Source organism: Lithobates pipiens, unplaced genomic scaffold (assembly GCF_037356315.1).
Source record: "Lithobates pipiens isolate NorthernLeopardFrog02 unplaced genomic scaffold, aLitPip1_a1.2 Scaffold_30, whole genome shotgun sequence".
Taxonomy (NCBI): Eukaryota; Metazoa; Chordata; class Amphibia; order Anura; family Ranidae; genus Lithobates; species Lithobates pipiens.
Genome location: NW_027507791.1, coordinates 85672116 through 85687548, shown reverse-complemented (window position 1 = coordinate 85687548; position 15433 = coordinate 85672116). Strand labels below are relative to the sequence as shown.

General features: G+C 42.8%; 1 protein-coding gene across 3 annotated transcripts in view; it reads left to right on the top strand.

The window, feature by feature from the left end:
- SPTBN5 (spectrin beta, non-erythrocytic 5) overlaps window positions 1–15433 on the top strand; it is a 404631-nt gene that overhangs the window by 61519 nt on the left and 327679 nt on the right. For all 3 annotated transcript variants that reach the window (XM_077464540.1, XM_077464541.1, XM_077464539.1), the window contains exons 7-8: window positions 8143–8774; window positions 10984–11122. In XM_077464540.1, coding sequence (XP_077320666.1) covers window positions 8143–8774; window positions 10984–11122 — 771 coding nt within the window. The remainder of the gene's footprint in view (window positions 1–8142; window positions 8775–10983; window positions 11123–15433) is intronic.

Genomic DNA, 15433 nt, shown 5'->3' with positions numbered 1-15433 from the left:
GATAACCCTTCCCTATGTTTTCCAAAAAGCTTAAAGATAGTTTTTTTGACTGGAGCTACACTTTAAAAATGTACCGGTTGAAAATGACAAACAGATTCAACTTAACACAACAAACCTACACAGTCCCTGTCTTGTTTGCACCGCCTGTATACTGCTGTTCTGAGTATATAGGGCCTGGGGGCCACACGCATTTCCTTTTTTTAATATGGGTACGGGGTTCCCCTTAATATGCATACAAGACCCAAATAGGCTGGTAATGGGCAGGGAGGGCTACCCATGCCATGTTTCTCAATGATTTTCAACCATATTGCAGGAACCAGATATAACATTAAAACCGCAAGCAGTTTTAAATAGTGTTATTTCCGTTTAATGTCATTTTGTGCAGGGACTGTTCTAAACACGGGAAACACGTGGCACTTCACAGGCATACTACAGACACCCCGCAGGCACCATATTTAAAGGAATATTTCACTTTTTTTTTTTCACTTTAATCGTCATTAAAATCAGTGCTCCCGCCAAAACGGTAGTTTTTAAAACTTTTTTTTGCAGTGACCCATGTCCCCTGAGGCAGGAGGCAGGTCCCCAAACCCTTTTTAGGACACTATCTTGCATATTAGCCGTTAAAATGAGCACTTTCCAATTCGAACGTTCGAGTCCCATAGACTTCAATGGGGTTCTAACGTTCGTACCGAACGCGGGGGTCGTTCGCAAGTTCTGGTGCGAACCGAACCGGGGGGTGTTCGGCTCATCCCTAGTGATAAAAAAAAATCTTTGTGGATTTAATTAACCTTTTTTTTTTGTTAATTCTCCTTTAAGGGGGTGTGGCAGGGGATGTGTCCTATGCCTACCAATGCTGTATCCTGGCTTAGGCCAACAAGGCCCAGGCCTAGGGCGGCACTTTGCAGGGGGGCAGCACGGAAAGAGTCCCCGCCGGCTTGTGCTACACTGTTAGTGTAGCACCAGTCTTATGGGGCGGACTGAGCTGAGAGGCAAATTAGTCTAGCGCCCCCCATAAAGCAGCCGCACTGCTTCCGGTATGTGGGCGGCCGGCATTCAGCAACAGTGGGGGGGCAGGGGGGAGACGCTGCTTCTAATTTTGACTGTCCTATCATCCTGGACCACAAACCTCCCTCACTGTGCTATATGTTTTCTACTGCACCATTGATTATATCTTCTTAGTCCTCTCCATAAAATTATCAGAAATGTGTGCTTAAAGTAGAACTATAGGCAACACTTTTTTTTTTTTTTTGGATAGAGTAAGGGAGGGTTATAGCCCTATCCCTATCCCATTGCAGAGATTTCCCTTCACTTCCTGCCCCATAGTGAAACAGGAAGTGAGAGGAAATCTATGCAAATTAAGGGAATCCATTGACCCCCCAGGCCCTCAGAACAAGAGTCCCCACTCTAACATTTCAGGGCAGGTCTTAAACAGCAAGGGGTGTGGCCTTGACAGGAAGGGGTGGGTCATATTTAAATTAGGGGGTACATGAGTTTAGTCAGGCCTAGGGCAGCACAATACCTAAATACATTACTTATGCTAACATATGTTAGTATTTGTTGTCCCTCATTCCTATCTCAAAATGTTGGGAGGTATGAACAAGCCCATTTGATCATTTGAGCGGGAACAGCTACATATGGATTGAAGCCCGTCTGGTGCCTGCTGAACCGACCAGATTTTAATTCATCTTCAGAACTTGTGACAACTTGTGAAAATCTTTTTTATTACTGTATGTGCCTTCCTGTCCCAGTGATAGCTTCACTCCCCCCCCATTTCCTGTACAGGCATCACAAGGACAGGAAGTGAAGAAAAATTTCCCCAATGGTTTCACAGAGATTTTTAACGTCCCCTCACTCTATCCAAAATGAAAAGAAAAAATGAAAGTGAGGCTGGTAATATCTTGTTTTTGGAAAATATTAAATAAAGGCCTTGGCTACTAAATAGAATAGCATTAAAACGTCTAATAGCTTTTCAAGGGCCTTGTGTAATTGTATATATGTCTTCGCTGTTCAGAGACACATGTAATCTAACCTGTGAGCTGAGCTCCTCCAATCTCTTCTAATAGGATTATTGCTGTGCAGGATTCTATTAAAAAGATATATATAGAATTGACTTGTTTTCTACAAGATAAAACATAAAAAATCTCAGCTGTCACATATAACTTCCATTTACTAATAAATACATTTATTTTTAATAACTAAATACCAGATTGATAAATAAGTAGCAGTACTGTTACACATGCCTTTAAAGGTGGGCAAGGTTATTATGTTGTTACGTGTGATTACGGGCTGCTCCAGTGACCTGGTCAGCAGGAGGAGACTGATCAGCAGGTGGTGAGGCATCCGTACCCCCCTGGAATCTTTTGGAACGACCCATGCACCTGTTAGGATCTTTCAGCAACACCTGGCTGAGATGGCAGAACATCAATGCAGGGGTGATGATGCAGGGCCAGGCTCTGCCCACTCTTGCCGTGGAGGTGGGTGAAAATTCTCTGGCAGGTTTGCAGATTTCTGAACAGTATGGCACACAGGACATGGCTCATAAATGTTTTCATAAGGCCAAATTTCTACCTAACTTTTTCTGTAGAAAGGCTACAAAAGGTGGAGATGACACCTATAGTATATTTAACACATGCATACCTTATATTGCTAGTTTATATACAGCTATGTGTGTGTATTATATTAGCATTTCATTAGCCGATGGCATCCATTTTATGCTGTGCAGATAAAAAAAGTGTATTAATGACCTTTTTTTTTGACAAAAGTAATATTTAATGCATTTAAACAGAATCCACTATAACCGTGCAGTCGGTTTTAAGGGCTAGGTCACACCACGATCCCTACGGATGTTTGTATATGCACGTTTACATTCATTTTTAATGAAATTTAATGCATTTGTAATGTGTTTATAATGCATTTGAATGCGTTACAGTGCATTTTTTCCTTTTAATTATTTTTTCACTTAAACAGTCTTTATTTTATGGGATTATTTATACCAGATGCTTCATTCTTTCAATACTTGATGAGCCATCAACCCAGAATTAGCCCTTGTACACACGGTCGGAGATTCCGACAACCAAATCTGTTGGAGTTATTCCGACGGATTAATTCCGGACCAGGTCTGGAAGTGAGGTTGCTTACACACGGTCGGACTAAGTTGTCAGAAAATCCGATTGTACATAACGTGATGACGTTATTTCGTTACAACGGGATTACGTTCAGGCTAGTAGCCAATAGCTTTGGTCTAGGAATTTGATCTGAGCATGCGTGGCACTTTGTCCGTCGGAGTAGGCTACACATGATCGGAGTATGTCTGATCGGAGCATTTTGTCTGAAAATATTTCCGGCAAGTTGGAAAAGTTGGTCCGACGGATATTCCGACGGAAACAGTCCGATGCAAACCACACACAGTCGGAATATCCAACAAAACGCTCCGATAGGAAACATTCCAACAGAATCTCCGACCGTGTGTACAAGGGCTTAGTGTGCAGTCAACGAAGCATTGCAGCATCTGATATGTACATGATAGTCTTATAGATTAGTTACTCACTAGAGCAGTTTATGCACAATCAGTTTTTTTTCCTTCAACCAGAAGGTTGAAGGAAAAAAAAAAAACGACAGATCCCTACATTAACACAAGTAATATTGATGCAGGGATCTCTCCCACTGAACTATTGTATTCTGACAGAAGGGACTCCCCCAACCCCCCCCCCCCCCCTCCTCACTTCTTCAGAGTACACAGATCAGTGCTGCAGCCATTGGCTGAAAGTGCTGATTATAAAAAGTGTAGAATACCACGATTGTGTCCCAATATGAAAAGAAAGCAGCCAGCACCACAAAGGACAAACAGATTTGTGTGTAAAACATATAAAGATTTGCCGCCCTAATGTATTGAAGATAGGATATATGGGAACCCTATCAAAAAGGCACCCCTATACAAATATCTTGCGCACCAATGTGGCACCATCCATCAAATGAGAAAACAAAAAGGCTAAAAAAAAAACATATTTTATGGACTTTGTAAACCCTGTGATATGTCCAAATGCCTATGAATCCATAGGGTGTAAAGAGACCTCCACTGTCTGGTGTTTATAGCAATCCTATTATCAATAGCTCACATATATTAGTTATATTATATTATATATATATAATGTAGCACTGACCCTTGAAGGAGAGGCTGATTTATTTGGGCTTACCATTACCTTCTTGACCTTGTGTATGTCTAGGGGTTTCCTGAGGTAGATGGCCCAAGAACTGCAGAAACTGACGCCAGATCCGCTTGAGGGATTTAACGAACACAGTCTCTCAACGTAGGGTTTGAGGGTTTAGGTAGAAAAAGTTCAGGTACTCTTGAGCTAAATCAAGCAGACAAAAGAGTCCGTCACATTAGCAAATCCAGAGAATAGCTATTCACAGCTGGATCCTCACCCTTGTCGGATAGTCCTTCTCTCACCAAGCCTAGCAGCCAACAGGGTGTTTAAATCAACCAAAGTCTCTGCCACAGACTTGTTGTAGAACACTTGAATAAAGTCTCTGCCACAGACTTGTTGTAGAACACTTGACTAAAACTGAAAGATGTAGACAACTCAGAGAACCCTCGTATAGTTCCAATATCTTTCACCCGGTCTGGCGGTCCATTCGAGATTAGATTCGTTTGGGGTCTTTCAACTTAGCCTCCAGGCTCCTGCTGAGAAGCCAACCTTTTGCGTGGCCTTCTCCCGAAGAGTCCTTCCCTGGATGCTTTCACAGTTGCTGGGCCTCTCCACAAACCGAGACGGCACCGGACCACCTTAGAATCCTTCTTTCAGTTACTTTGCCTCGGGCTAGCCAGCCCAGAGACTTGAGGTCGGGTGGATCAGCACCCCAGGCCATGAGAGCCCTGGGGGCTGGTCAGGAGGACCAGGACCAAACAGCCAGCAAGCACTTCTGGACCAGAATCCTGAAGCACGTGACATCAGCACCTTAAATGCCCTCTCCCAGAATGCACAGCAAGAGTGACACTCCCACTGGGCTGGTTCCGAGAGAGAACTGACACTTAATACACCCAACTGAACTGTGTCCTAGCACCTGCCAGGGATGACAGCACCATCTATGGTCAAGCAGAATGCAATGCAAGCCAGCCAGACTGGTACTGAGGCCAAAGTTTAGAGTAATTAAACCCAAAACCAAACTGCAGTTCCAGGAAGATTAAATGCCAAAAACACATAGCGCATGCTCTTCAGGAGCCGGCGCTACAGTAATATATATTATTATATATAATTTGATTTAACACAATACCCAGTGCATAAAAATATAATCACCACATATAATAAAAATGTCTTATATCAATGACATATCAAATTAGTTTATCACTAGTACAGGTACAATGTTTGAAGAAAAGAAGTCCAAGGTGGTATACCAAAGAGGATCCCAAGATAATAATCCGATTTGGATGTCCCAATAATCACAGAGAGGAGTCACCACCGTAAGGGGTATCCACTACCAACAAAAATGAAGGAGGCTTACCAGAGATTATGGACCCAATCAGCACACGCCTAATGGGTCAAACAGGCAAAGGTTAATGTACACAGATGAAGGGATGTTTTCACAGCCTTTCTCTGTGGGACACTCCTTGTAGCTCCTCTCTAGAGAACCCTCAGCTTCACAACCAACTCCACCACTTTATTAGGGATGACTATAAAAGGCCATCAGTCCACAAACAAGCTAAAACATTTCTTCTTAATGACTCTCAAATTAAAATTCATCCGAAAAGAGAAACGGAATACCTCCATATAGTGTAAAATGGTCAAATTTTGGTTCATGTTTAGACTGGCTAAACATGGATGAGTTTTTTTTCCTTCAGACTGCAAGCAGAACAAAAAAAGAATTGATTTCTCCATCCACACATTTGAGCTTGATGGGGAAATCCATTATGTCTTTGTATTCTCACAGTGGGACTCCCATGCCAGTCTAAAGCCCCGTACACACGGGCAGAATGTCGGCAGACATTTTCCAGTAAAAAAAACACCGGCTGACCTGCCCGTGTGTATGTCGGTCTGTCGGACGTGCATGCTGGAAAACCAGCAACCGACCAACTCCTAATCAGTGCTCTCAACCAATGTCAGAGAGTGCTGATCGGAGTGCTCTAGTGGGGGCCATCCCTCTGTCAAAACATGACAGCTCAGCAGGGGGAGATTGCTGGACTAACCTCAGAGCTGTCATTTTTTTTATTTACACTGATTCAAACTGTAGTGTTTACCCGGCTTTGATGTTGAACAGAAAGGGCTACACACAGATCAGAATTTGGCTTTAAGCTGGCCATATGCAGATCGAATTTCAACTGAAACCAGTCAAATAATAGAGTACAAGGTGGTCATGTTGGCACCCTCCTGCCCAATATCCTATGAAAATCAAAAGAGCCTGGTTGCTGAAGTCCTAGAAAGCCTTCCCACTTTATCCAATCATGGGATAGGCCACTGAGGAAGGGGGAGGGGTTCTGGGAAGACTGAGGATGAGGGGGCTGTAAAGACAGAATGGGGAGGAACTGTGAAGCCAGTGAATGGGTGGGCTCTGCAGAGTGAGGATGGGGGGAGGGACTATGGTACACTGAGAATAGAGGGGGGCTGTGCAGACTAAGGATGGGGAGGACTGTGAAACTGGAGGATGGGGATGTTTAATCAGGTTAGGGAGTCTTCAAGCAAGACCTTTCAGGTTAGACAGTGAGTCCAAATTGATGAAAAGAAAAGGGTGCTATTTATCCCATACACTGCAGTGGAGAAAATACACAAAACACAGGGACGCAGTGAAAGAAGTGAGTGAAAGTAAAAGTGCTTCTCTATTGTTAAAACTACAGACAATACAATTTATAGTTATGAATATGCATAACTATACTGGTTATGCATATTCATAACATATTCAGACGGGTTTGATATGAAAGCCTATTTTTGAGCAGCCTTTTAAGCTCTTATGAATAGTTCATGCTATCAAATATCCAACAGTTTTGTTTTCTCAGGAATAGAAACAAAAGCGATTAGGAAGTACGAAACAAGAATATTATAAATTCTTAAAGTGACAGTCTATATATATATATATTATCAGATCCCTATATTTCTACTCAGGGGCAACTGTGAGAACTGATGAGGGTGGTGGCTGTGAAGCTTGAGGAGGAGGGGGGCTGTGAAGCCTGAGGATTGGGGGGACTGTGAAACCTGAGGATTGGGGGGAGCTTGTGCAGAATGACAATGGGCAGTCTGTGCAGAATGACTATGGTGGGGGGAATGTGTAAACTGAAGATGGGGGGACTGTAAAGCTTGAGGATGGGGGCGACTGTGAGGACTGATGATGGGGCAGATGTGAAGCCCGAGGAAGGGGGTTACTGTGAAACCTAAAGGATTGGGGGTCAGGGGAACCTGAGGATTGGGGGGGAAGTGCAGACTGAGGATGGGGGGCTACTGTGGAGACTGGGGATGGGGGAGGGGACTGTGCAGTCATTTTCACGCCTGCACTATATTGTACATTACATACTTTTCAGTAAAGTGCTCATTGTCTTAACAGATGCTAGTTGCTAAGAAGTCCCTTACTATTCTAGTAAAGGTCTTCTGTAAGGTCAGCTCAGATAAAGTGTTAGCTCTCTGGATGTTTTCATTGGATGCAAAATCATATGTAACAGAAGAATTTTTTTTTTCAATGATTGTGCTGAGGTTTATATGTCTTTGAGACTCTTGCTTGTGGCACAGAAATATAAGCATATTTTCTATGTACAATAAGGCTTTTGTTTTAGTTAACCCAGCCCCTTTAAGAACCTCCCACTCTGAATGCAATTTGGCCGCACTCACCATTCACCGCGGTGCACTATGTTCAGCACATTACTACTCCACTTAAGGTTCCTAAACACACCTACTCCCAGGTAGATCTTTTGCAATTCTAGCAACACCCCAGCCACAATGAAAACCATGGCCACTCTTTGCCACAGTGTTGTGTATTTTGAATGCCTGTTATTTAACATACAGTATTATTGGACTCACAAATGCAGCGAATGCAGTTCCGCATATGTTAGTAGGCCATGGCTATTGATTAAGCTATGAAAAAATATTTGTTAGATTAAAGATAAACAATTCATTTACAGTAAACTCTAATTATTTGTATTCTTCTCCTCCAAAAATTCAGACCCTGTCTTTGGTTTTTGATATGAAAAATCTAAAGACCCAGTATGAAACAATGACATCCGATTTGATAGAATGGATAAAACGGAAGGTGGTAGAGATGAACGATCGCCACTTCCCTAATAACATAAATGGAATGCTACAACTCATGACAAATTTTAAAAACTACCGCATGGTGGAAAAACCTCCAAAATACCAAGAGAAAGGCTTGATCGAGGTCCATTTTTTCAGCATCCGAACAAAATTACAGGGCAACAACTTACGGCCTTATTTCCCAGCTGATGGATTTTCACTGAGTGATTTGGAGAAGCATTGGACCATTCTGGAGAAAGCAGAGTATGGACGGGAGAAGGCTCTGCAGACAGAGTTGATGAGACTGGAAAAGTTGGAACAGCTGGCTCAGATTTTTCACAAGAAGGCCCTACTGAGAAAAACCTACCTTCATGAAATGACACAAGTCATTGAGCGTCAAGATTTCAAGCCTAACAATCTTTCCCAAGTGGAAGCTGCCACCAAGAAACTTGAGGCTATCGAAGCTGACGTGTTACCACGAGAACAACGCTTCAAATGGCTTGCAGAGATGTCTGATGTTTTACAGAGAGAAAATTACCACAAAATTGAAGAGATATTTGGGAAGTAGGTATATTAAAATAAAATATAACTTCTGCCAATAGTAATTGAAATATAAAGTCTGAACCAATGTGGCGACAAAAACCTCCTGCCTCCGGCCATCATCACCGATTGTATACCCCAACAAAGACTATACGGAGCTTATCTGTTTGTTGGGGTATACCATCGGGGGGGGGACCGCCGGAGGCAGGAGGTTTTTGTCGCTATGTCTGTAGATGACCCAAAGTGATCCTTACGGCTTTCTCCTTGTGGGATAAGACAGTGGATGAGACACACAAGCCTGCTCTGACCTCCCATAATAGGAGGTCTGTGGTCTCTGGTAAGAGCACATCTATACATGTGGTGGCATTGAATCTACACACTCTAAATCTAAATCTAGATTTAGATCTAGATCCCTCCACCTGAATCTAAGGTGGAGGGATTTTTGTGTGAATTTGGAATACAAGATTGGTTTTACTTGCTCCATTATTTAGGGACTCTTCATTTATGTTATGCAATTAACACTTGGAATCAATGTTTATTAACTGGACTTTAGAGCAACACATTTGGTTTTGATTTAATATTTATATTGTAAGCCTGTAATGGCCTTTGTTGAATCGAACACTGAGCAACCACTTTGAAAAACACCCCTCTAGCATTTCTGGCTGCGGTCATATTGAGTAATGGCAGAAAATTCATGTAGCATTTACTTCCTGGAATTCATCTGCCCCTAGCTCAGACATGCAAGCAAGAGGTTTCCTTAGCTGAGAAAACTCCTCCTCTCCTCCTGAAGACTCCTGGGATGTATGACATCATTTTCCTGGGCCTGGAATCAGGAAGTAACTGAATAAATGTATAGTAGGTTTAAAACAAAAGTAAATATGCTATACTTTCCTATCTATTTACTAATGCTAGTAGCATAAGGATTACAAATAGTCAATGTTGATTGAGAAAGTGAAGTTCTGCTTTAAGTGAATGCTCCACCAAATGTGTTTTTAGAGCAGCAAACTGGTATTTGATCTGTATTTTTAAAGTCTGAGCAATGCCTTAAATACCTAGTGGGGGAGGCATTATCCTACCAAGAAATCCATTCTCCTATTATATTTGCAACCATTTCTAATGGAAATATTTCCAGCAGTCTTATTATCTGTAGCTTTTACTGTGTATCACAGGCATCAAGCACTTTAAAGTCTAATTTCCATGCATATTTGAAACATGTTTAAGCTTATGACCAAGTTACTAACTCTTATACTAATGTATATAATGTAATTTGCTTATGAAAATTAAAAACAATATCTGTTTCCACTACCTCTTTTAGTTAAACAAAACAGCAGACAGAGAACAAGAATAATAGCATGATGAAGGTTTCCATCATTGAGTAGGCTTCTCTTAGGCCGCGTACACACGGGCGGACTGTCCGCCCAACTAGGTTCGTCAAACAGTTTGACAAACAGTCCGTTCAAAATTAGCATGAACGGACTTGACCACACACGACGAACGAACAGTCCGCTGAAAACTTGCGCGATGACGTGAACGGCACGTACGACGGGACGAGAAATTCGAAGTCCAATACACTGCAATGCAACCTTCGCCGTGTAAATTCTTTCTGAGCATGCGCGAGACTTAGTTTATCGAACAAGCCTACACACGAGCGGACTGTCCGCTCAAACCAAGTTTCAGCGGACAGTCTTACGGAAATTCCGAAAAACTTTGTTCGTCAGACTGTCCGCTGAAACTGTCCGCTGAAGCCCACACACGAGCGGACTGTCCGCTGAAACACTGTTCAGCGGACAAAGTTGGGCGAACAGTCCGCCCGTGTGTACGCGGCCTTAGTCTGCTGTTTTGTTTGAATCTATTTGTTTCTAGGACGACACCAAAAAAATATGGTAAGTTGTTTTTTTTTAGCTTCCTTTGGGTAAAAACTTTGACAAGGAAGCTGGATGTTGTGCCACTTCACTATGCATTATTTTGGCGCCTTATGTAAGGCACTGTTTTAAGGTGCCCAACTTTATCAGCTGATTATTTCCCTATCTAACTGGCTGACTCCGATTTGAAAACAATTGTAGAGAAGCTGGGTGTTTTTTCTGCCCTGTCAACTCCACATCCATTTTTTTCTTAGAAATATCTTTTGGCAGCCTGTCCATGTCAACTTAACCACCTCCTTTTTGATACCTGTAGCTGCTATCTTTGGTGGCACTTCAAGATTATTACTTATTGTCTTTTCTTTCTACTACAGACAACGGGAGTTATCACGGGGATGGCTGGAGCTCCTTAAATTAATACAAACTCACAAAGATCCCTTGGGAGACAAGTTCTTAATACTGGTCCTCTTAAGGGACATTGACAGTGCTGTTGATGAGCTGAAAGCTATGCAGGTAATTTTAAGCATATAAGTTTATCCAACTGTCCATAAGATAAAAATAATTTTTACCATTATTTATTATTTAGAAAATATTCAGACTGATCCAAATGTACATAAATTATTTGAAATGTGAATAGTGTCTGTACACAACCGTGTTAATCATTTTCTAACCGGCACTTATTATACCCAGCCATAAATGCACAACAAAGTAGTTATCTAAGCACAATTTTGAAGGAACACATCTTAGAGTCTCATAGCAGAAAATCTACAAGACTCTTATTGGAAGACCTTATCCTGTTTTCCAAGTCCTTCCATCTCTTTTTCCTTTTCAATTGCCTCTATTCTTGGTCTGATTTTTAGATCTCTCTGAAAAAAGGCAATATTTACCTTCCAAAAGTGTTATACTATACTAAGCATTTCCTCCAACGTGTATATTAATGCATTTGTTATTTTGATAAAGCTGTATTAAGAATAAGTGGTGGTAAAAAGGCCCCCCTGGATTGTCCAATATTTTGTATTGATTCTTCAGGGTTCACACCTATGCAAATTGGATGCGGGTTTTGCATAGCAGGAGAATGTGACTGACTCTCTATGGAGCCGGTTCACATATCTCCGCAGCAGGTCTGTTGCGAATTGCAGGAAAAAGTGTGCTTTTTTTGTTCCGTTTTAGGTACGAATTCAGCCCAAAATTCGGACTGAAATCCGACCTGAAGCCATGAACCAGTACACACTGAACCCCTGCTGTGCAACAGATGCGGTTCACGTATGACATAGGCTCTTAACCACATGATCAGCTGTGACCAATCACAGCGTGTAACCAGGAAGTGCCAGTAAACAGCTTTCCTTGGTTTGCACTGACAGGGAGAGCCGGGTGGTGGCTCTCCTGTCAGAGGGAGGTCTGTGCTGATAATCAGCGCATTGATTATCAGAGCAGCCTCCATCAGAGGTGCCCACCACAGCTGCCAATCAGTGCCCATCAGCTGCCACTCAGCGCCCACCAAAGTGCCAGTCAGTGCCCATCAGTAACACCTGTCAGTGCCTTTCACAGATGCCAATCAGTGCCCATCAGTAATGACTGGCTGTACCTCATCATCAGTGCTGCCCATCAGTGCCATTTATTAGTGCCCAGCAGTGCCACCCATCAGTGCCATCCATTAGTGCCACCTATCAGTGCCCATCAGTGCCACCTATCAGTGCTCATCAGTGCTGCATATCAGTGCCTCCTATCAGTGCCCATCAGTGCTGCATATCAGTGCCCAGTATTTCCCCCCTTCCTGCCCAGGCCAATTTTCAGCTTTCAGCGCTGTCACATTTTGAATGATAATTGCGTGGTCATGCAACACTGTACTCAAACTACATTTTTATAATTTTCTTCCCAAAATAGAGCTTTCGTTTGGTGGTATTTGATCACCTCTGGGGTTTTTATTTTTTGCTAAACAAATTAAAAAATGAATTTTTTGGGGGGAAAAAAACGTTTTTCTTTGTTTCTGTTATACAATTTTGTTTTCTCCTTCACTGACAGGCACTGAGGAGGCTGCACAGAAGAACTGATCCTTACTTCCTAAAACATATGCTTGTAAAAATACACATTTATATCAGACTCTTCACATAATACTACAAACCTTTTAGTTAGCCATGGTTGAATTCGTTATTACATTTAGGCCTTGCGAATGCTCCTGATTACCTATATCCTATGTCCAACGCATTTAGTCTGAATTATGAAAGGCGTTGAGAATCTTCACTCCAAAAATGTTAGCTATGTTTATTTTGAATTCAAAATTATGCGCAGATGGAACAAATAGAAGCTTTTTACACCATTGGATAATAGAAGTGAATCCTCATGCAAATTATTGCATCAAGATTCTCATTAACTTAGTTAACTAGCCTCCTCTAGGTGATTTACTCTTGGCTAGTTGGAATTAGGGACGAGACTGGACTGATTCAGTTTTTTTATTGGTATCACGTTTCAGGGAAATATGCGTCCCACCTCTTTAAGGCTGTTGGTATTCCTTCTTCAAGGGTCTGGTTTGAGATAAGCTGTTTTGTCTGGTAATAAAACAGCAAAAATATCAAAAAGAGTATAGGAATAAACAAATATGCAAATGTCAGAACACAGTAGGTAATAGCATGGCATATAGAGCTGGCAAGTAATAAAAGCAGGCAATACTCACTGTATAACTAACTTTTGTGAATTAGAGTACACATCAGGGTTCACAAGGGGGGGGGGGGGGGTCCATCTCTAAGCTGCTCCATCGCACAGTGAAATGTCTAAGTATGCATCCCCACAGCACCGATAATACACGGTTGCTCATGCCGAATCGGTTAGAGTATGTTGTGTGGCATGAGTGGAATATGAAGCATCCCTGCTGACAAAGCACACCGGGACCCACGAGGATCGACCAAAATTCTTTGGAGATGAATCTGGCACAAAAAAATGTGTCTATGTAAAAAACATGGCATAATAAACCCAAAAGGATATATAGTAATATAAGGTGTATAAATGCACCGCCATGTCATAAAGATGCACGCATGGGGGTGCGTTACCATAAGGGGTATCATGATGCAAGCCTCCCACTTCCAACTTCCACCTCCCACTTCCAACGGGCCAGGTTGCCCATGCAGCAGGATATAGAGGCAGTGAGAAGGCAGAAGGACACAAGATCCATAAAAGCACCTACCTAGGTTTGCCGTTTAATGTAAATATGCCAAATCTGGGGCGTTGTTTGGCTGTCCAGCAATGGAGGACTGAGCTTACCTGGCTTATAAAGGCGGGAAAATCGCACGGTGTACGCCCAGAATGTGGACATGGTCCAATGGATCGGGCTGGTAGGTATCAGGTGATCGGGGCCCAGCACATGTGATGAGCCTTACTGATCACCTGTATACCAGGTGTGCATCAGGACTCTTCTGCCAGATGATCCCTAGCAGCAACCAGTGTAACTGTGCATTATGGCATGATGATGTCAGATGGCGCGAGGCCACCAACATGCTAGGTGGGCAGTGCGTCTCAGGTCAGATGTAGAAGACCATATTATGCACGCGCGAATTGGTGTGAAACGCCGATTCGTAGTGAAAAAGGCTGAGCCCACAGGGAAGCCCCAAGATGCCAAAAGCAGGGGACCCACACATGTCGGGGAGCCTTGGTGTCCAAAGGCAACAGAGATGATGGGAAGAAGTCACCATACAGAAATCTCCAAAACATGTGTGATAGGGCAGGGATGGAGAAGGTGAAGCCCAACCTGAACAGCAGAAATACAAAAAACACAGAAATGTTAACAGTATAAAAGACAGATACATGACTTAATGAGAAATCACTGTTATCAGGTATATTGAGAATAAATAGTTCCAGAAATGGGCATTTAAGGAGCAAGAATAGCCAAAATTAGTACATGAGAGCCCATAATAGTGGTGCATAAGCATAGCCTGAATGGATGGGTGGGAAAGAGAGAAAGGGGAAGGGGGAGTTTGAAAAGGTTGGTGGCAAAAAGGGAGAAGGGGGGAGAAAGGGGGGGAAGAGAGAGGGGGGAAAAGAGATAGGAAGACGGAGGAAAAACGGTAATGAAAAAGGGGAGGATGGGGGCCAATGTGGGAGTGTTCCCCTGTTGCCCATTAGCGAAGCTTGTTACTGTTACCAATAACATAGAAAAGTGGGTGGGTTGGCAGTATGTCTACAGGAATAGGTCTGCCCAGTGACATTGGGATCATGGGTTCACATGTCCCTTTCGAAACCTCCAGAAGAGAAGCCCTGTAAAAAGGGCTTCAAATTGAAGGCTTCATTTGGCCTGGTGGGGAGGTAGCATTCAAATCCAAGATCCACCTCAGCTCACTTTATAGGAAGATTTCCCCCTCATGAACTGGGATGCACTTGGTCCAACACCAGAATAGACACCTTGGGAAAGTGGTCACTGTGCCACATGCCTTCCCAAGGGGAGATCGGGGTTGCTTGTTTGCATACGCTGGATGTGGTGGTAGATTCTTTGCCACAGTTTCTGTATGGTTTTTGCCTATATAATAGCAACCACAACCACATTGTAGGAGGTATACAACTCCCATAGTCTGACAGTTGGCAAGGTGTCTAGGGGTAAAGATCCAGCCATTGGGTAATCGTATGTTTTTTTTCTGGAATCCATGTACTTGCAATGGGCACAGCATCCATAAGGGAATGTGGCAAAAAGTTTGCACGGATCACCCCGCATGGAGCCCCGAAATTCACTTTTGACCAACAAGTCACCCACAGAGGTAGCATGTCTGTAGGTGACTAAGGGGGCAGGAGGTACAAAGGGATCAGAGGTCAGGAGATGCCAGCATTTCCTGTTTGTAGTCT